The sequence below is a fragment of the Molothrus ater genome, chromosome 2 (assembly GCF_012460135.2).
Source record: "Molothrus ater isolate BHLD 08-10-18 breed brown headed cowbird chromosome 2, BPBGC_Mater_1.1, whole genome shotgun sequence".
NCBI classification, from domain to species: Eukaryota; Metazoa; Chordata; class Aves; order Passeriformes; family Icteridae; genus Molothrus; species Molothrus ater.
This window is the reverse complement of record NC_050479.2, coordinates 35266059-35287624: the sequence shown is the minus strand read 5'-3', so window position 1 is coordinate 35287624 and position 21566 is coordinate 35266059. Positions and strand designations below refer to the sequence as shown.

The window sequence follows — 21566 nt, the reverse complement described above, 5'->3', positions numbered from 1 at the left end:
CTTTCATTTAGGAAAACTGTGGATGAATGTCTGTGGGGTATTTCTAGCATTAGGAAGACATCAAATAGTGTGGTAAATGCCTCTGATGTCATACAGGAACCACATGGAGTGGTTTAGTTAGCAGAGAAACAGGCAGGATAACTGAGATAAATTTGAAAATGTCCCCATGCAGTCATGCATGGCAATGATGTGCTTACTAACAGGCTCAAGCAGAGCCTGCCTTCTCCTGGGCTCCAGAGAGCTTCCGCCTGCCTGCATGGAGCCAGTCTGACTTCTGTGTCATTTCCATGGAAATCTGTCTCCGTCCTTTGATAGGGACTTCAGCAGGTGATCAGAGGTACCTGGCCCAAGGTTTCTTTTCCAAACAAAGACTGAAATTATACGGCTGGGCTGTTTCCGCTGCAGACATTTTACATATGAATGCTGCATTAGGCATGTCAAACTTCTGATTACATATTATGGCATCAGTTTTATTACAAGCCATTGTTTAAACCTCTGCAGGGTAGTCACAATTTAATCTCTTGCTTGTAAAATAACCACAGGAAATTACCCTTACTTTTCACTTGATGTGTGTAGTCATTGTTTCTGATGGCCATGTGCTGGATGGAACCATGCAAGGGGGCTAAGTGGATTAGTATTTCTTTGGGCTAAAGTGTGGAATGCAGAATTAAATATGACTGTTCTGTGTCTCTAGATAACAGTAATTTCCTTTATTATAGCAAGGCATTGTACTGTGCCTCTTTAATTTAGGATCATCCCTATCTTTGATGTGTCATTATTAACTCATATTTTAAAGAAACCAGAAATGTTTTTATTTGGAAAGTTATGGTTGAGCAAGAACATGACCAGTCTGACATAAAGAAAATTAATATACCAGTGAGATTTACCTGCAGCTTTTGTGTCCTTTACCTTTCAACATTATTGATGTAAGGAGGGCCATAAAAGCTGACAGACTATTGACTGGTTTTGCCTGCTCATTCCCACACAGATGCTCTGAATCATTCAGAGGTAGCAGTGGTGCCTGCACATATGCACACTGGTGAAACCTGGAGTGGGCTGTAAATTCAGGTCCAAACCTTTCCTTGGTTCAGGTGTAAAAAGATGCTCCTGGGTTGTTGTTTTTTTCAGCCTAACTGCCAATAAGCCCCCACTCAGGCAAATAGTTTGACATCACCATAATGAGTGCTGCAAAAACCAGTGAGATCACTGTTTGAGTGTGTCCCTGCAGTGTGAGCAGGGGGCTTAGAAGGAGCACTTCTGGGGGGTATCAGAGCCAGGCATTGCCTACTCCATGGGGCCCTGGAGATGCCTTGTGATTCAGAGCAACATTCAGGAGATTTAATGGATGTGGTAAAGACACCCATGGTGAACAGTTTCCTGGTGATGCCATATCTCATTTTTGCTGCTTGTGTGAATGGGAAATCATTCTAAAAATTCTCTACTCTTTTTTTTTTTTCCTTATTTATTTTGAGTTGTGCCAGTTGGCCATAATTCATTTTACAACTTGGGTGTACGTTCCCAGGTTGGCTGGTAGTCCTAACCTAGCAGGAAAGCAACAAAAACCATCTGGAGTCATTATTGGTGAAAAGGGAATGTACTGTGTGCTGGGGAAATGACTGCTGGCAGCAGGCTGAATAGTTTACCATCCTCTTGTCCCATTATTCCTAGATGCCAGTAGGGCTAGTTTCCTGACTAGAGGTGAGTGACAGTACTGGAGCAGGGATTCATCCATCAAGCATGGCAGAGAAGGAAGGGCAGAAGACTAGTCTTGCCTTAAAGGAGACTTAAACTGAGGCTCAGTTCTCTGCTTTACCACAGACTTTTCTGTGGAATCCTTCTCCCACCCATTTCTCCTCATTGCTTGTACTTGCTGCTGAGAGATCTGATCTGAAACCAGCCATCATCCATATCAGAGACCACAGGGCAACTGCATAACAAATAATTGTTGGAAGGCCTGTCCCATGATCAGTGTTAAATGAAGCTGGTGTTACTGTCCTCCATGTTTCCTCTTTAGTTTGTTTCCTGCCGTTTCACCAACCTGATTTATCCCATGTTGCTCTGGTTAGCTCTTTTCAGTGGGATGGATAATTTAATTTTGTCTTTTTGCATTTTGCATTATTTTCTTCCTTCGTTGTCTCTTTCTTCATGCTTGCCTGCTTCTTCATCTGTGTCTTTTGAGCATTTTTTGTTTAAATTGCCTTTCCCTCCCTATTTATTTTTTTTTCTTTGAGGCTGTCTTATTTCTACCCACCAATTTATCTCCTCCTCTCCATTTATCTTCTTCTCATCTTTTCCCCTAGCCCCTCTCCTATCTCTTCCCTATGAATGCCATTTCTCCCCCTTCCTGCCCTTCCTTTTCACACACACACACACAGAGCAATGGAAGAGACATGGCATGGGCACATCAAGGCAGGATAGAGCTTGTTCCAAGCAGGCAGGGCACAGCTTGTTTCATGTGTGTTATTGAAAATGCAAACACACACGCACAAGAGCACTGACTGTTCTCCCAGTTCTTTTGCTGAAGGTTATATATGAGGAACATCAAACGCCTTTGTGGTCTTTTAGATCCAGACCATTTTCAACAGCAATCCCATGAGCCGACAAGGGGATCCCTGAGGCAAATCATTCCCCTTCATCCCTACTTTGAACACGACTGTTTTCAGGGAGGTGAAAGTTTAAGAGAAACACAACCTATCTGCAAGCATTTCCACATGGGTGATTTCAGCAATACCATGCAGAGGAATTGTACACTCTGTGCTCCAGCAGCACAGCCAGCATGGCCTTCTTTCCTCTTTTGCCTGCCTTTAATAATACTTTCTAAACTGAGAGGAGAAAAGAAGCATGGTCATGAGAGAATATGGCTGTCTGGTTTTAGCAAAAGCTTGAAGAATAGTGTACTATCCACTTCCCTCTGCATTGGATTGAGGTAGGCTTGAGTTCATGGTGCTTTCAAGGCTGAGGTGTAGGACACTCCTTTGAGTGCTCTACCTACCAAAACAAGAAGGTATTTTTGGGAAAATAAAGAAAAAAAGACCGTATTCTCTTTCCCAGGCTGTGGATCACACTTGAATATGCTCCTTTCCCAGGGGTTAGCATCTTCGTGTGTTCTGTCTAGCTTTTTCTCCATGACTAACTATTCCTTTCATCATCCTCTCTTTTTGCATACCAAATGGGCCCTGTAATGCTGTGATTCACAGATCTATGAACTCCCCAGCCACAGTAACACAGCTCCTTTTCTGGTTCACATCTCTTGTATATTCAAGAACAGTTAGTCACACTTTCCTGCTCCCTTTCCTCTGCTCTCCAACTGCAGAAGGAGCTGATTTTTTTTGAAACTCTCTAAGCTGAATATAATATATTAGATAAAATTTCTGTCTTTTTCCCTGTAGCCCTAATGCATGAATCATGTCAGAGACAATAGAAGTTAAATGAAAAGAATTCCAAAATTCCCAGCTGCCACATATGTGTCCTAGCTGGTGTAAAATAGGATAAACAACTCTGCCTTAGACCTAGGAAGATTGTGGAGAGACCAGGCAGCTCCAGTTAATCTCCTCTGTTAGGCAGGGAACAAGTAAGAGGAAGAACTGTAAGAGGAAGTGTTAGGTACTGATGGGAAAATCTGCTTAGCAAACTGTCTGGAGATCTCCTGTTCTTGGATGAGGGATGTCCTTCTTCCTATCTTCTTCCATTTATGTGGTGTTTGTTGGTTAAAAATTTAGTATTAAGTTTGGGTAGAAAGTTAAGGATTTTTTTCTATCAGCATTACTGAAATTTTGGAAAATATTTTCCATGAACAGCAAGTAAAAGTTAAGATATTGAATTACTTTTGGAAAATATTTATCCATTTTTGAAACCAAAACATTTGATTTCAGTGTTCTGAAATAATTTTTAAAAATTATTCCTAATTATCCCTATGAGTACTTTGGTATTCAGATTTTGAAGTGTGACAATAAAACTGAAACTCCCAATCTTTAATTTCTAAACCATCCTTTTCAAGTATTTCCATCAGTTTCAAATTACTTTTTCTTTTTCTCTCTTTTTTGTTGTTTTTTTTTTTAAGCTGGACATTTGTGTAAAATAGATTGTTTTTTTACTAAGAATGGTTTGATGAGTCAACATTTTTTTCCAATTAAAGGCTTCTATTTTTTTAACACCCAATTAGTTCCTTCAGTGGCTTTTCATCATTGATCTGTCACTTAAAGTTTCTTAATTCTCTCTGATTGGAAGAACTGGAATTATACCATTTTAAATTCAAGCAAAAACAAACATGAAGCTGTTGTAGCAGCTTCAGAGTAGTAGCATAGCACTGTTGGGTATATTTCTATTTTTTTATATAATAAAGGAAAATTTGTAAAAGGAAGTAGGAGAGATTTTCATTATTACCCCTTTTTTGTAAATCCAATTTAGCCAGTACAGAAGTCTTTCATAATAACATCTAAAGAGCTATGTCACTGGACTGTTGTTCAATAAAATGCTGGGAAAAATACAGAAATAGTAATCAAAAAAGATTGTTCTAGAACTTTAGATAGATACATATTATCATAGGTTTTATTTAACTCATGGAATATATGTTTCTATTTGAGTTCAGCTGTTTAAGCAGCTTCTGCATGATGTCTTCAGTTGCATATTCTGGTTCTATTTGCAAGATAAATCATGTTGCCTTCACAGGATCAAATGCCAACTGCAGTACACTGCTTTATGCATTTAGACATGTCCTTCCTCCAGCAGGTTATCAAGTTTTCCTGTATAGAGTTAGATGATAAGTATTTAAATGCTTATTCCATGCACATAAGTCCTTCTTTGCCAAATACTATCTGTATAAGTGCAAAAGGATTTGCTGCTTTGCAAAATGATCCCTTGTGTTTGCAGCAATTAGCATTAATTGCAAAAATTGACTGGCCTGGAAAATGAGTGTTCTGGGGAAGGCACAGATCTCAAATTCTATAAGTTAATTTAAAAAATAAATGGGCTACTGTATCAGCAGACCAATTCATCAATTCAAAGACAGAGTTCTAGCTCAAATGCATCAAGTGTTTTATCCATTCTTATCTGTTTCTGCAACCAGTGAAAAAGAAATATTTAAGTCAGGATGCCAACTTCAGAAAGCTTTCATTTTACATTCATCAATGTATTTTCATTCTGTCTAATCGAAATGCTTTTAGGGTTGATTGACGTCTGGAGAACAATAACAGACTGTAACACTTATACCATAAAGGTAATGTCAGACTTACATGTATTTGGGGATATTAAGTGTAGCTACTTTGTTGTCACAATGTTAAGTTCCTTTTTGTCTAAAAGAGTTATTGTTCTTCACAAAGGATTGTTAATAATGGTTATTGGTTTAACAGGACATGATGTTTCTGAACTAGTTCAAAGTAGCAGCATGCTGGGAAGTATGTGAGATATGGGTGCTCCTGCTGCCCAGCCTCTCCCCTGCACCACGGGTTGGGTGAGAGGAGCCAGCTCTGTGTGGCACTCAGGACAGTGACTGTCACAAATGTGCTGTTCTCCAGAGAGGCAAGATGGCTCTATGGTGATTTAATGTATTGCATTCATGTGATAGAGATGGCAAAAGGGATTGGAGAACTGGGAGCAGAGAGAGAGCTTGTTGTCTTTGAGAGGGGAAGGTTAGTTTAACACCTTTCTGTCAGCAAAAAGACTCATTAAGGCTGAATGAACCTTAGGAGTTTTGGTCCTGGGTGATTATTCCAATGTTTTAAGCATTTCTCTCAAGCCTTAGCTACCACCATCCTCCTTGTATCTTGTCAGTGGAGTTGCCCTTTGGGCTGCTTAGCAGCAGGAAGGCTGGCACACATGCCTGTAAATCCCTGGAATAATGTGTTAAGAGAAATGGTCAAAATTACCAGCTCACCTTTCAGAAACCCCCTCTAGGTTCAGCCCTGCTTTGTTCCTGGTTCTTCATAGCCATACATTCCATGTCTTGCCACAAGCATTAAGGATTATGAGGTACTGTGCAGGGAGCTGAAGGCAGATTTCTGCCTCTGTGATTTGTTAACTCTTAACCTTTTCTCTATTGCTCATCCTAAACCTCTTTGCTTAGAGAAGGGGAACTTGGTCAACTGCTTGGTCTGTTCAAAAGCAGACCAAGCAGTTGAAATCCACACATGCGAAGAAAAATTGGTCTTTTGATTAAATCAAGCTCTTGATAAAAATGTGTTGTGAAAACTATGCTTTCTAAGTAAAATGAATCTCTGTAAACATAAAATATTTTAGCCCCCAGGAATTTTAGTACTGCCAGAATGTCTGATACAGTTGTAGCTTTGTTGCTGCATTTCTTCTGTTCTTATTATGTGTTGGGTGCTGTGGTAGGCCAGCCTTTATTGCCATGAGAGGTGGAGAGGGGCTGTACACAGCAAAATCTCAGCTTCCCAAGAGGGACAGAGACTGAGGAGCACTGAGGCTCACAGTAACTTCAGGGGAAGCTCAAGAGCTTTTAACAGTGATGGTAAAGGAGCAGTGAGCATGTTCAGTGCCTGAATTGCCACAAAAAAATCAATCAATCAATCAATCAATCAATCTGTCAAGGCAGCAGTTTCTTTACATTCTTTTTTCAGTTAGGGCTGGGGCAGGGCAGCTCTGTGACTGTGTTTGTTTTTCAGGACATGAAACTTCTTGTCATTTCCTGGAAAGCTAAACCTGCCAGATTTCACTAGGTTCTGGCATGTCTGCAAGTGTAAGAGGTCTTAAGCATTCTGATCCCAGGCCATGCCATGCCCCTTCTTATGAAATGCTTGGTTTTCTATTACAGATCCCTGTTTACAGTATTCCAGGGTGACACAGTGTTGAGAAATTTATAAAGAGAACCCCAAAACTCAGCTCTAAGGCCAAATGGTGGAGAAAGTGGTTGCTGACACTGTCCTTTACAGTGCTTAGAAATAACCACTTTGCAATGCTGGCTGAAGACTGCTTTGTATCTTACTCCTTTCTTGGTTTTTGTGTTTTGCTCAAGTTGACATTTTTATCTTCCTCAGATAAGACCCTCCCTCTTCACAGGCCCCTTTCATATTTAAAGCTTATTTAAATCCCACCTGATTTCTGACAGTGGATGAGTGATGCTGTTGATGTACATGCTCAAAGAGCAAAAACCTTTTATGCTGTGTCTGGACTGTCAGTCATTTTGTGGATGCAGAATACTTCCACATTTTAATTCCTCTGGTACCTGCTGGCATTCAGCTGTATCTCTTCTTTAACCTAGGAAGGTCTTCCAGCTGAAGAGAAGGCTTCTTGTGATGGCTTTTAACAAATAACTGACTTTTTTATGAGTTTATTCCTTGTCTTAACTCATAATTTAACTGGGGAATTAGTCACTTCTATCACTCAGATTGAAGCTGTGATGTTCCTATTCTCACTACATAAGAAAACTTCTAAAAAGCAGAAGTTGTTAAATTGTTTCAACAAGCAGAAACTGATTTTCAAAAGTATGTTGTGCCAGACTTGCTAATTTTTTGTTATTTCTGTAAACAAAGATTGATGGCATAGCATTTTCTGCACAGTAGTTACAGATATCTCAAAGGAAAAATTATTTTGCAGGCACATTTCCTCTGGTAAGACAGACCAGTCCTTCAGTGTGGTTAATATTTGCTCTTGCAGAGCACATTCAGCTCCTCCTTAAATCCAAGGCTGTGCAGTGGGTTGAGCCCACCACAATTAAACCTTAAATTATCTTTGCAAATACACCAAGTTATTCTACTGTAAATCTGACAGCCACAGTAGGTGTGCTGTGCTGGATCTGAAATGGCAGAACCTCATTATGCTTATTCAGACCCTACAGTTCCTTTTGAGTCCCAGAATGAAAAGCTCAGAACTTGCAACTCATCTGCAAAAGTCTACACCAGTTTCAAGATACTTTTAAAGAATATCTTGGATTGTTCAAGTTATTGCTGGGGATTTTGTGGTCCTATGTCCATTCTGGTGGAAGCAAAGAAATCTTAAAATCCCCCATTACTTCCTTCAACTCAAAAGCTCTGTTGCAGGAGAGGTAGGAAGCTCTCCACAAGTGGATGGAGAGTACCTCCCCCCATTTATAATCCTATAGATAATCGTACAAGATGTGTCACAATCTTCAATAACCTGAGATCCAGATTACCCAGAGCTAATATGAAAAGAAATGTGTTTTTGTTGTTTCCCCATCCCTCAAAAGGGTCATGAAGACCCAGAATGTAGGTCTTGAAGCTGTGATCTTTTTCTTAGGTAAAGCAATGCAAACCCTTTCTTCCTTTTGTATATTTACTTATTCATTTGTTTAATGGAGATTTTTAATTGAATGAAGGGATACTATTATGATTAAATGATACTTCAGCTGTTAGCACATACTTAACACTGCATCAAATGCACTGACTGTAGAAAAGTGGCAATTTATATTATTCTAAATAAAGTCATATATTTCCTAGAAGAATAGAGTTACAGTAATTATAACTTGAATTTGACATTGATATTTAAAATAATCCAAAACGTCAGAAATTAACACCAACTGTATACAAACAGAAAAATTTTACTTTTTGAAGGTACTGATTCTGGTGACAGTTTGAGAAGACCAGCCTTTGAGTTCGTGTTATATACATTTGAGAGCTATGCTGAGCACACAGCTACTGAGCTGCACACAGCCAATCTCAGTAGATCAGAATAGCTCTCAGCATCTCACCTCCTGCCATTAGGACTAGGGATCAGCCAAATGAAAAATGATGCTCTGATTCCATCTGGATGACAGTAACACCCTGGATGACAAGCCCTGGCTTATTTTGGCTTTCATAAATGATTTTAAAATAAAGACATTCTACGTCTCTTTACTAAATGTAGTCCTCAAGAGACAGTAAGTTAATTTTTGTTCCCTCTGCATTTCCTAAAGGCTATTAGAAGGGGCTAGTCACAGAATGCTATGTATTTATACAGTGAAGTGCTGGAAGCTGGGAAGCATGGCTTAAAGAAAGGAACAAAAACCAAAACACCACCCAGCTTCCACCTTGTGGCTTCTACTGCATTGAGGGTTAAGCACAAGGCAGGAGTCACTGATCTGCTGAGATATCAGTTACTGAGACCATCACCCACATTTTACCTGTTAGAGAGAGAGAGCATTTCCCAGCTCTGGGCTTTTATCCTTATATTCTAACTCTAGGAAGAAAAATGTTATTTTCCTACAGTTGAAAGATGCCAGCCAAAGACTGGCTTTGTCCAGAGCTGTGTGTGAGCAACACATGGAACTGAAGAGCTCACTGCTGGAAGAGGAATGAAAGGCAAGATGCCTTTCTGCCACTGGCCTATGACTCCTTAAGTAACCCCCATGCCACAAATTAAGACATGAAAGATTTCCTTTTTACCTCGTGTAGTACCACTAATTTCATCTATTGTTCTGGTGGCCTTCCTTTTGAACAAATTCATCACAGGGTCATGAGGGCTCCTCAGGAGTCCCTAACACTGCATTCCTTATGCACTCAAGGTGTGTGCTTCAGCCACCTTAACTGTTATATACTGTCAAAATTGATTTTTTTAAGGTTATACATCACATATATTGAAGAAATGTACATGAAGAAGTACATCAAGAAGTACATGAGGAGTTGCTCAGGAGCACACAAAATGTCCAGTCATACATGATTGACTGTGAAATAGCCTATAGTAGTAGTTGGTAACAGGACAGCTGCTGTTCAAAACATAACTGCGGCAACATCTCAAAAGTAGATAAGTTAATACCTTAGATTTGAGATTTCTGTTTGGTGGGGGGGGGGGTTTGTTTTGTTTTTTGGTGGGTTTTTTTGTGTGTGTGGTTTTTTGTTTGTTTATTTGGTTGGTTGGTTTTTATTGAGAGAAAAATCACAATTAATGAGACTCAGAAAACGTGTTCACAGGATAAATATATGTAGTACTGCCAGGAAGCCTGCTTTAATCTAATAAACAATATTTAGGACTCAAGCTTTTTCATAAGAGAAGAGAAAGAAACTGTTTATGATAACAGTAAAGATGTTTATTTTCCAATATATTTTCCTAGCTGCTTCAAAATAAGCTGCAAAATCTGTCAAAACTTGAAAAATCTTGTGCTGCATTCCCTGAAGAAAGAAAATTTAAGACTGTGAAAGCCTCATGAGTGTTTAATAATAGACTTTTATAGTCTTGACTAAGCAATGGTGATGATGTATTGCAAGATTAATACATAAATCATTAGGAAGCTTTAGTCATTTTAATACAGCAAGCCTATGTTTTGCTTAATTCCCTGATTCATCCTAAGGCATATATTGAAATTTTGTGTGGCCTTTCATTAAAAAGCCCAGCATGTCAGCCACGTTTTGCATCACTTGTCTTTTAATGGAGCACATAGCAGCTGGGCTCTCTGCAGTTTGATCCTGGTGCACTCTGCCCTGCAGGTAAATTAACACCCTGGGAATTGGGGAGCGGTGATGGGTGAAAGGAGAATGATGTGCAAGACAATTGTGAAAGGTTCACATCAGGAAAGCTCCAGGGCTAGCACTGGCTGGCTTAAACTGATCTGTGTGCCAGCCAGGATGGTCACAGGTCCTCTGAGCCTTTTGCTGAAGCAAGCTGTGGTGGGGCACAGAGTGCTGTCCGTGAGTCCATGATGTCTGTTAGGTGTGTGCACAATGCGAAAGGGGCCCTCAGTGAGGGTGGCAAAGCTGAGAGCAGCAAGAGAGCCCCGTGCACAGGAGGGTGAAGGAAGTGATCTGTGCTGGGCATCACAGCTTCCCCTGTTGCTCAGTGGGTTCTCTGACCTCACTTAATGCTCTTTACTAAACATGGGATCATCCGATTTAAGCAGGAGACCACTGTAGAAAACTGAAGCCAGCCTGAGGAGAAACAAGCAATATTGCCAAGAGATGTGCTAAACATTATTTCAGTTTTCAAACTGGGATAGCAGCTGAGTCCATATTTAAACACCTAATTAGCCACTGCAGGCTTCAGTTTGAAATTTGGCTTCTCATTACTTTTTGAAAATACATTCCATAGGGAGGCTGCTGCTGGAGACGGCACCATAGAGATAAGCAGCAAAATCAGCTAATCAGCTTCTGGTGGGAAAAAAAAAAAGAAAAAAAGACAAAAAGAAAAAAAAAGAAGAAAAAAAAATACTCAGTAAACCTCAAGGCACTCAGTCTAGAATGGAATACCTACTTATTTTCTTCTTGCAAAAATTCAAAACAATCCCTTTCTTTTCTCCTGAATTTTTATAGTAGTTAGTCAAACCTGTAGCTTATATTGCACAATATCTTAAGCCAGAAGTAAGAATTTTGCTAAAAAAAACCATTTGGACATAAAATGCAGAACCTGCTTTAACCTGACCCTTTATTCATCAGGATAAAATCCATAAAGCATTATTTTTAAAGGAAGAAGAAGGTTTTGTGTATTGGTGCTCTCTTGGAGAGATTTCAAAGCAGAAAATTAAATTCTGCCTGCCTTAACTCCTCCTGTACTTTTCATTCAGTGAGTTGTGTATTGCCCTGTTTTATCAGCATTGACTCAGCAAAATAATGCTATGGAGGAGCATCCTCTGGGGCATGCCACTGTTTTCTGTGGTAGGAAGAGTGGTCCACAGCGAGGCCCACTGAAACAAGGGAGTGAGCATGACCTTCTCCAAGCTTCTGATGCCAGACATGCTCTGCTTCCCCATTCAACTTTTTCCCACCAAGTCCTTGCTCCACTTTTCCTAGCTGCTGACTGTGTACAGGCTTGCCATACCTCAGCACATGCTGTCTGGCATCACCCAGGCTGGGTGGGCAGTATTTATTAGGATTTATCCCTGGGCATTGAACACCAGTGCCTCCTTATCTCCCTAGCTGGCTGACCAGCACCCACATGTACCACTGGGAGCTGGGAGCTACCAGTCTTTTGCCTGGCTGGTTGCCTGGTTAGGAGGCAGAGCTTCTCTGCTTAAGATTCTGCCTGCCTGGCTGTAAAGCATTGATGCCCTGTGTCCTCAAAGCAGCAAAAGTCCAACTATCACAGGCACCTCGTGTGCTCTGCTCTGCTAGCACAGTTTGCTGGTAAGCTGTGTTCTGCTAGAATGGTTTGCCTCTTGTATGCACTTTTGGATTTTGGAAAGATTTTAGAACCTTCAGAAAATGTGGAAATGCATAACATCAATATTGTTTTACTTAGTATGCAATTATACTTTTATTCATTGTAAAAAATGTGCATAGAGAACATAAAGTGCCAAGAGAGGCTAGATTTAGATGCATAGGCTTTAAAGCCAGATAATTCAATGTGTAAGAGGAATAAATTTAATGGTTTTAAACTAAAAGAGGGTAGATTTAGATTGGACAAAAGAAAGAAATTTTTATGATGGGGATGTTGAGACACAGAAATGGGCTGTCCAGAGACAGTGTGGATGCCCCATCCATTCAAAGCCAGGCTGAATGGAACTTTGAGAAATCTTGTCAAGTGGAAAGTTGTCTCTTCTTATGGTAGGTTAGAGGAATTAGGTGATCTTTAAACTTCCAACCCAAACCCTTCTGTGATTCTACATGTGTGTATTTAGGAGACCGAATTGTGGTGTAAGTTCAGGTGCCTATTTTTCTGATACATGAAGTCAACACTGGATGTAATGAAGTCAAATAACCAGTGTTGATTTATTTTTTCAATGTGGCATTTAAACAACGTGATTCTAATAAAATGGGGTCTGACAAAAAACAGTTGTTCAACAGAAATCCTCATCAGTTCTGTGTCGTGTTATTCCTCTGTCTTATGTAGTCCTTTGATGTCAGATTCCTGGAAAGCAAAAAACACACACACAGAAATCAGGAAGGGAAAAGCTAATCATTTTAGGGCCTCTGCCAAAAGTTTTTGCTCTGTGTATCTAATTTTATAGTCTTCATATCTATATTATTTTATTGAAGTCTGATTCCTGGCTGCCTTGCAGATCATTTGCATCTCTGCACTGTGATATAAAAGGCTTCCTCATTGATTGGGTAGCTTTTATATCTTCTCAGCACTCATGTTTCTCTGACATACATACCTATGCAAAATATAAGTCTTTGGAGGATCCAGCCCTTGTAGTTCATGCTTCATTTCCACAAGGTAAGTCAAAACAGCGCTCACACAAAATATGGGAATGGGGAGTCATGGAGAGCCTTCAGCATCCTCCTGCCTGGCATCTGAAGATTACTGAAGGCCTGACTAGACCCAGGCAGAACAAGTCAGAGTAGTCCCCAGCTCTGCTTCCCTGTGAGCCACTTGCCAGACAAGATGACTCTGGTTCAGCTCGGGAGCCCGTCCCGTGCCCCAGCTTGTGTTCAGTGGGGAATGGTTGCGCTGATGGAGCAGTGCCAGGGGGAGCTGCCAGCTGGCTGCCGGAGGCGGCTCGGGATGAATGCTGCTTCCCATGGGTAGTGTGAGCTCTGCCCCACGTGGCTGTGCACAGGAGAAGCTTGGAGCAGCTGAGGATCTGGTCCTTCAAGTTAAAGGGGTTGGAATATGCATGAAGCATAAGGTGACATTTTGAGCATCTCAGATCAGAGCATGGATATTACTGAATTTAAAATGTAACTGCAATTTCCTGACTAATACCAAGTCACTTTTATATTCATGCAGTGATTGTTCTTTACTCTTTAAATAGCCCATTTTGCCCAAAGGTGCAGGTGATATCCTTATGATAATGAAGGTATGTTATCCAGCACGGTATAGCTGAGGCTGTTGGTGCAAGGGCCACCTATGATCAGCTGTCCTTTTTGGTCCTCAATTCATATCATGGTTTTGTAGACTACTTCTGATTTGCTTGTACAAAAAAAGAGACAGGAAAAAAAAAAAAAAAGATGCACTGGAGGTTCAGTGTTGTTGTCTGTTGTTGTCTTTTACTTCCTGTGGCTAAGCTGTATTTTTTACTGTGGTGTCTCCGAGTCCTTGCAGGTAACATGGACAGTTAAATTGCTACAGTAGCCTTATACCTCTGTAGAGTGTCAGCCTGATTCTTAACATCCAGGGCTTTCTGTGATGAAGTGCACAGGATATTATAAATAAGATATTCAACAAGAATGAGGTAACAAAATGAATTCATATGTTTACTATTCATTCAAAATAAAAAACTTGCACATAGTAACAGCCAGGGAAATCACAGGCAGGCTTTCCTGCAGAGCAAGGGCATCCCTAGTCTGGACATTTCTTGCACTTAGGGTGAAGGTATAGAGGATGGAGCTGTAGCTGCAGCCACCACAGAGACAGGACAATATCTAGGGGAAGGAAGGAACGAAGAAAGAGAGTTCTGTTCCTGGGTGGGTGCCTCTCTATCACCAACAGTTTAAGGTTCTGCTGCTGCATGGACCCTAACCCCTGATTCCACATGGGGAGCAGCTGCAGCATCACTTCCCCAGGTTTAGCAGAGGCAAAGTGCATGGGGTGGAGTGGTTCCACTGCTCCCAGGAGCCTGCTGCTTTAGGCTCCTGCCTGCTTTGCCTCTGAGCTGTCTGTAATGCCACCATTTCCCTTTGGTTCTGCTTAGCACAAAAAAGGTTAGATGAGAGACTGGGGTAATTACAGGACTGAATTGTTATGGCATAGGAATTTATGGAAGTGGTGCTGAGGCCTCAGTCAGGAAGAGCATTTTAAGTGACATACCTGCTAATTTGCCTGAAAATAGCCGGCTTATTAAAAAAAGAAAAGTACTGCTGCGTGCATGCAATGAAACTCAACTGAGCAGTTCCTAGAAAGCTTGACTTGAAAGAAAGGCACATTTGACATCCAGATGAGAGAGGTGCACAGGAGTCTCAACTGGTAATGTTTTGCTGTAACTCCTGGAATTTGTGTGCCTTTGTCATACCTCTTTGGCACGGACCCTGGCAGCCATCTCTGCTTCAAAGGCTGTAAACTGTGGTTACACTTGCAGCTGCTCTCCTTGCTCTATCTTTTTATCCATCTCTTAGCTTTGCACAATCTGGTGTGTGACCAGGGCAGCTGCAATGAGTACCTTACTCATCTGTACTGCTCCCAACACAGGAGCCTTCAACTAGAAGTTCTGATGAAGTAAAAATAATAATAGCAAGAAGAAGTAGTATCATCAGTCATGGATTTAACAGGGAATGGGGTGTGTATGTTTGGAAAGAGCAGAGTGAAAGAGGGGAGAGAAGTTTAAGGGCCTCCAGGTGATGATAGCCTAGAGATTGATGCCTCAGCATTTCTGGTTTAAAGAGTTTGACAGAGAGATTCTGGCAGGTATTGTGTAATTTTATTTTAATATTTTTCCCTGCTATAAATAAGACTTTGTGTCTGATGGAATAATCACCAGGACTTGAGTAAACAACACACCTGACAGTGATAAGCTGTTTCTTCTGACGACTCAGTGTATATCTGAATATTGCAAAATGTGGTACATTTGATGTTTGTGCAATTCTGTTCTCCTTCTGGTTATTTTTACATGCATCTCCCTCTCTGTTTCTCTCCTGTGTACAGATGTTCGTATTCACCCCATGGAGCCTATGCCCAAAGCAAACTTGCCCTCGTGTTATTTACCTATCGACTACAGCATCTTCTGACTGCAAATGGAAGCCATGTGACTGCTAATGTAGTAGACCCCGGAGTAGTGAATACTGAGCTCTACAAGCATGTCTTTTGGGTTGTGAAAGTGGTCAAATGGATGACAGCCTGGCTATTTTTCAAGGTATTCCATTTTTAAAATCATTTTGTCCCTGCACTGTGAAATCCGCAGTTGGCCTAGAGCTGAAGGTGTTTCAGAGTTTATAATAGTGTATGGGATTTATTGCATTTCTCTGTGCTGATGAGATGTACAAAATCAATAAAGACAGGCTTTCCAGCAAACAAACATTTATTTTAGATGGAGGGAGCAAGCTGCCACAGTAGGGAAAGGGAATGCCTTTCACAGTCCTTGCCTGTGCACTGGTAATCTCTGCCCTGATCTACCCACGTGCTTCTGTGCGTGCATGGGGGCAGGACATCACCCTAACATGGAGCCAGAATATGCAAAGTGTTTCTCAGAAATTACTTGTTCATTCTCTTAAAGAGAAACAGACAGGATCTGGCATGGTCTACATGTACACAACATGTTACAGAGAGGAGGACAAAGGGAAGAAGAAAGTTGTACAAAAGTGGCAGTGGGAGGTGGCTGTGCTCCAGGATGTGAGGTCCAGACACTTGTGATCAGTGAGGTGGGACAATTTTTAATTAGATTTTTCATTCTAACACATACTTGTAATGTATGGTACTTGATTTTTTATTATCCTGTCCTGATCTGCTCTAGGAAACAAAAAGTTGTTTAATAAAAGTGATCCAGAAGTGGGGCAGACTCAGTTATGGGCAATGTTTTGTAGGGGTGGAAGCAGATTAAGCTGAAATCAGTTTAGCTGTGTAGGTGAAATCTCCTCATGCACACAGGCCTTTGAAGGGCTTGTGCTGAGAGAATGTACTGCTTATAGCTCTTTCAGAAAGTAGTTTTGGATTAAGTAAATGGAACCTGGTTCCATTAGAGAAAATTAAATGTCCTAATTAAAATGAAGTATTTTACATCAAGGAGCATGTCCCACAACGCAAATTAATTTTAAACTTTGATATGGAAATATCAGTTGCTTTCATTTTAGAAATGAACTGGAGGCTGGAAGAGTGACTAAAATAAGATGCAAACAAATAAACCCATATTTAAAAAAAATAGATTCTTCTGAGTGCACCTTGAATATTGCAATAAAATTGTAATAAGAATGCTCATAATCTGTAGTGCATTCTTAAAGAAGCAGACTGCAGCTTTGCCAAACCATGTCCATTAAACCTGTTTTCCGTCTTGTGATTGCCATTTTAAATGTCAGTCTTGAGTGGCAGTGTTTTTTCATTGGACTTACTTCACCCTCCTAATATAAAAGTTTCATGTAGATTTTTAGGTTGTGCTTAGAATTTCCTTTGGAGAGACAAAATTCTTGCATTGAGAGTGAGTTTCAAGTCTCTTGTTTTTTGCAGTTCTCAGTCCCTCCCAGTTTTATTGATGTGCCCAGGAGACACTTTTGTATTATACTGGTGATGTTTAGACACTGAATTGGATGTTATTGAACATTTAAAATGATTTATTACAAGAGGGATTCCCATTCTTACAACTCTAACAGCCCTGCCACTGACAGTTCTATCATTTCTTTCTTCTTTGGATGTGATACTGCTCAAAAGAAATTCTGCCTTGAAATAGGTGACAGACAGACATACTGATCTGTATGGAAGAGCAATGCCCTTACTGCCTGAAAAGCAAATGTATCAATTGCTTTCTGAGTTAGAATAACCTCAGCTCTGGATATCTGAATGCTTCAGTTATTGAGGTTGAGATTTTCACATTTTTGTCTAACACTCAATGTGTTTTTCCCAAAAGCCAGAGGAGAGGGAAATTCTTATTTTCTCTCTTCCCATCCTCCCTTAGACCTCTGAGCTACAGCTCCAACTCCTACTCTTTGCTTATTGCTTAGGATACATCTGTGTGTTTGGGAGCACTTTAGCCCAGAGGAGTGCCCTGATTGGCATCACAAGGAGATGTTTAGCTCCACAGCAAGCTCACATTGAAATTCTGCCTGGCATTTTTAATAGTGCTCTACTGAGGGCTGTAGTATTCAACATTCAAGCCTGTGTGAGTCTTGTGTTGGTCTCGTGCATTAGGGTAAATTTCCCCTGAGAAAAGTAAGAAAGAAAATACAAGAAAATTCAGTTGTCTGGTAATATTAGCTGATTGTTGGTAGTATGGATTTTTTTCTCCCCTGGAATTTTGTTCCTGAGCACTTATATGAATCTTCCTTCTAGGATTATGGAAGTAATGCAGTGAAAATGAGGTGATAGCTCTTTAATCATATTGACTTAACTAACTATTGTCACCCTGAAGTATTCCAGTGTGGGTTCTAAATGTGGGCTGGAAATTGCTTCACTCACTGAAACATGGCACTCTTGAGAGCCAGCACAGCCCAGAGAGCTTCGGTGAGGAAATGCATCACATTGCACTCCCGCAGGAGAGAGTCAACATCTTGTTTGATTTAATTCCAAACAAACTGGCAGAGCCCCCACTACTTTTCAATGCATTTCTGCCAGCACTGGTGCCAGTCATGTTCAAGTCAAATACCTCTTAGGGATTGCAGCCTGGCCCCCACCTTCCCTGGGCTGCTCATGTTTGAGGCAGCTCAAAAGTGTGGCAGACAAGGCTGTCGGCTCAACATCCGCCTTGGAGCCACCTCAAGATATTTAGGTACTTAAATGAATAGACTTGCAGTCTTGTAAATAGGTCATGATACATATGCATAAGTTACTCAAAGTATTAACAGCTTGATTTTCTTAAAATTGCAAAGCATTATCTTCTAGACTTTATATATGGCTCAGAAGAGTCTTGGCCAAATCAGTTTGGTGTTTTTGCCCCCACAAGTTGCAGTGAGAGGCATTTCTGTAGAAATAAGATAGACCAAACTAAAGGTTCTGGTGACAGTCATAAAGTTTGTGAAATTGGTGTCTGCCCTTTAGAAGTAACATTTTCATTCTTTCTCAGCTCAATTCCTTCTCAGAAAAGTTATTGTCTGCTGTGGTACTCTAAATTTGCACTTTTCAAATGTTTTCTCTGTATTTTTCATAAACATGGACTGCACCTGTCACACAAGAGACAAATTATGTTTATTACTCAAAAAAATATATTTCTATCCCTATGACTTTTTGGTAAATAAAGCCTGATGATATGACACAGTCTTCTGCAGGATGCAATGAAGCATGTCATCCTTTAGTAATTTTTAACATAAATTCATCTTCTTTTTGAAGAGATAAAGTCCAAACTAAGAAACACTAACTAATTAATGAGATAGTAATAACTTGAAAAGTCATTCATTGAGCAGCAAACTGCAGTTTAGCTAGGTGTGCAACACACCAGCTTCAGCATTGGATACCGTGCAGGCTGGAAACCAGGAAGTACCATTTCCTTCCCAAGTATTTCAGCATCTGCAGCAGATACTGAATATTCATTCTTAAACCAGATGGTCTCTGCTTGTGATACAATTAAAATGCCTACAGCAAAACAAAAAAGTTGACTCTCATTAATGTCCAATAACAGGGACTGTTCTGCTTTGTATGATTTCATTATGGCATCAAAGTAGAGACATTTGACAGATAGCAGTGTTGTAAAATCCCCCAAAACCTTGTTTATGACAAGCTTGGTGAACATGTCATTACCAGATATAGGGTATTTGGTCCTTTCAGATTGCTATTTAGGAAGGCATTGTGGAAGGAAGGCTTTGCATCAGATCCTGTCTCAGCTGTCATTTCCAAAGACATAGTGCCAGATAAATGATTATTGACTGACAAACTGAAAATGAGTAGGACTAGTGACCCTGCCAGCCTGTAAAAAAGAAGGGAAAGGCTTCAGGAACACGGGCTAGATAGATATCAGTCAATATAAACTAATTCTTTTCCTTCACCTTGTCAAAATAGGTTTAACATTAGTGTAATTTTCCTATAACATTTTTTAAAAAAATGCTTCCAGTCAGTAAGCAAGTCTAGAAAACAAGATCTAAAGGACCTGGATTCATCATTCATGCCAGAGGACATAGTCATGCAGGTCTTATTGCAGCATTTCTTATTCAAACTGTCCCTTTGGCACTGTGAATATAGTAAATTTATTTCATCCTGCCCCCCAGGTGTCAGAAGACAAACACATCACCACACAATAACACCAGCTGTAAGAGAATGAGAGTAATTAAATCCCACAGCTGAAAGCAGCAATTCATCAGCATCAACATTTTCTGTGCATGAGAGTGTGTGGTCCTCACATAAAGCTAATCTGGGCCTTTCTCACAAAAATGAAAACTTGCAGAAACGTATAATTTGCAGTTAATTTTTACAAAAGGTTTTTCTGGTCAAAAACATAGAGAAGAAAACAGTCTGCTTGAATCCAGTAACACTGGTCTTTCAGCAGATACCATTTTTACACATTGGTACAGGGATTTAAGCTTTCAGAGCCATAGGTATCTTTTTTCTATTAAGTATTTTATTATTTGTACGGCCATAGAGTGATTCTAGAGGGAAAGATGAGGAAACCAGCCTGAGAAGGCTAGTAAATAATCTACTGTTTAATTCCCAAATCCTGATGATCTGGGTTTTTTTCTTGTATGTGAACTCCTGGACTTGGTTAAGTGTCCAGGTCCTGCCTGTTATGGGGTATGTGGATGGAGCTTGGCTGCTTTATTTATTGTAACTGCTGAGCACAGAGCCCTCTGAACACAGAGCCCTGTGTGCCTGCTCCAAGTCAGATCAGACCCTCTAAGGCAGGCTGGCCCTCAGTGCACACATAAATAGCATTGGACCCTGGTCGCCCCTGAACCTGTGACCCCCCTACATCCCAAGATATCACTGTTTTTCTGCATGTTTTCTAATCTCTAAGTGGTTAAAATATTTATTTGAAGGGACACGTTTAGAGTTGTGACAGGGTGTTTTGATGGCAGGAAAATGAAGGATTTGTGTTGCTTGCCTCAGTGTATGGCACACAAAGGAGTGTATAGTTGCTGTAGAGGACAGCACAAAATGGGTGGGATTATGTCACACTGCATCACAGGGAGTCAAGGATGTTGAAGTTCTTGTTTATAACTTATGTGGAGCAGCTGCTGCTGTGATTTATCCCCCAAACCACACCCAAGCTTCCTCTTGAAGGGTGCCAGTTGGAACAGGCTGAAACACAGACATGGAGCAAGAAAAAAATGAAGTAGTGTGCACAGAGATTCATCTCACATCCTGTCCTGCAGTTTTAGTTGTTTAATTAAAATAAGCATCCCTTTTTTCTTTTTTTTTTCCCTTCTCACAGTGTGAAAGGGGAAGATTGTCTTCCCTCTTTTGAAATTGTTCACAGGACAGGAAAACTGTCTCTATGTCTAATATTGCCTACAGGATTCACCCTTTTTAGCCTAGGAAATGGTCTAAAGGAAAACAGGTTAAAACTACACTGTGCATTATGTGAAAACCCATGCTTGCACTGTGTGAAATTGTTTTGGACATTTCAGTAAGCAACTGAAATGTCAGACACTGTGTCTTACTGTGTAAGAGAGGGTTTATCCTTAACTCTGGTGTGTCAGAGGATTGCTGATTTAACCTGACAGCCCAGGAAGATTATTTATGTGAAAGCATTTAAATTTGTATCCAAAAGAGTGGGAAAAATAGTCCCTCCATTGCTTTACTGGGGTGAGAATAAGTAAACAGTTAAGAAATTGTGAAAATATATGAGCCTAACCACTGTTAGCACATCAGAACCTATCATCCTGTAATCTGTAACTGGTTTCATATTCAGAAACCGCAGAGTTAGTTAGGAAAGACATTTTCCATCCATCAATCTATTCCTTGCACTACTTTCCTAAGTATTTGATTAATACTTTTGTGTGGTAATCTATTCCCAGTTAGACTTGTTGAAAATGGAAAAAACACAAAAAAGGAGGATAATTTTGCTGTGGATCAAACACATATCAGGGACTCTGGACCGATTCCTCTCAGTTTAAAAGAAAGCCTCCTTAATGTCCCTAAAGTAAAGGTCTCAAAAAAGAACCTGAAAGACTGGGAAATTAGAGAATCTTGAAATTTCCACTGGAACATTGACACAATCTTTTAAATTATGGGTTATAGCA

At 40.3% G+C, this 21566-nt stretch overlaps 1 protein-coding gene across 1 annotated transcript in view; it reads left to right on the top strand.

The window, feature by feature from the left end:
- DHRSX (dehydrogenase/reductase X-linked) overlaps positions 1-21566 on the top strand; it is a 162751-nt gene that overhangs the window by 117320 nt on the left and 23865 nt on the right. The window contains exon 6 of the mRNA XM_036398972.1: positions 15400-15607. Coding sequence (XP_036254865.1) covers positions 15400-15607 — 208 coding nt within the window. The remainder of the gene's footprint in view (positions 1-15399; positions 15608-21566) is intronic.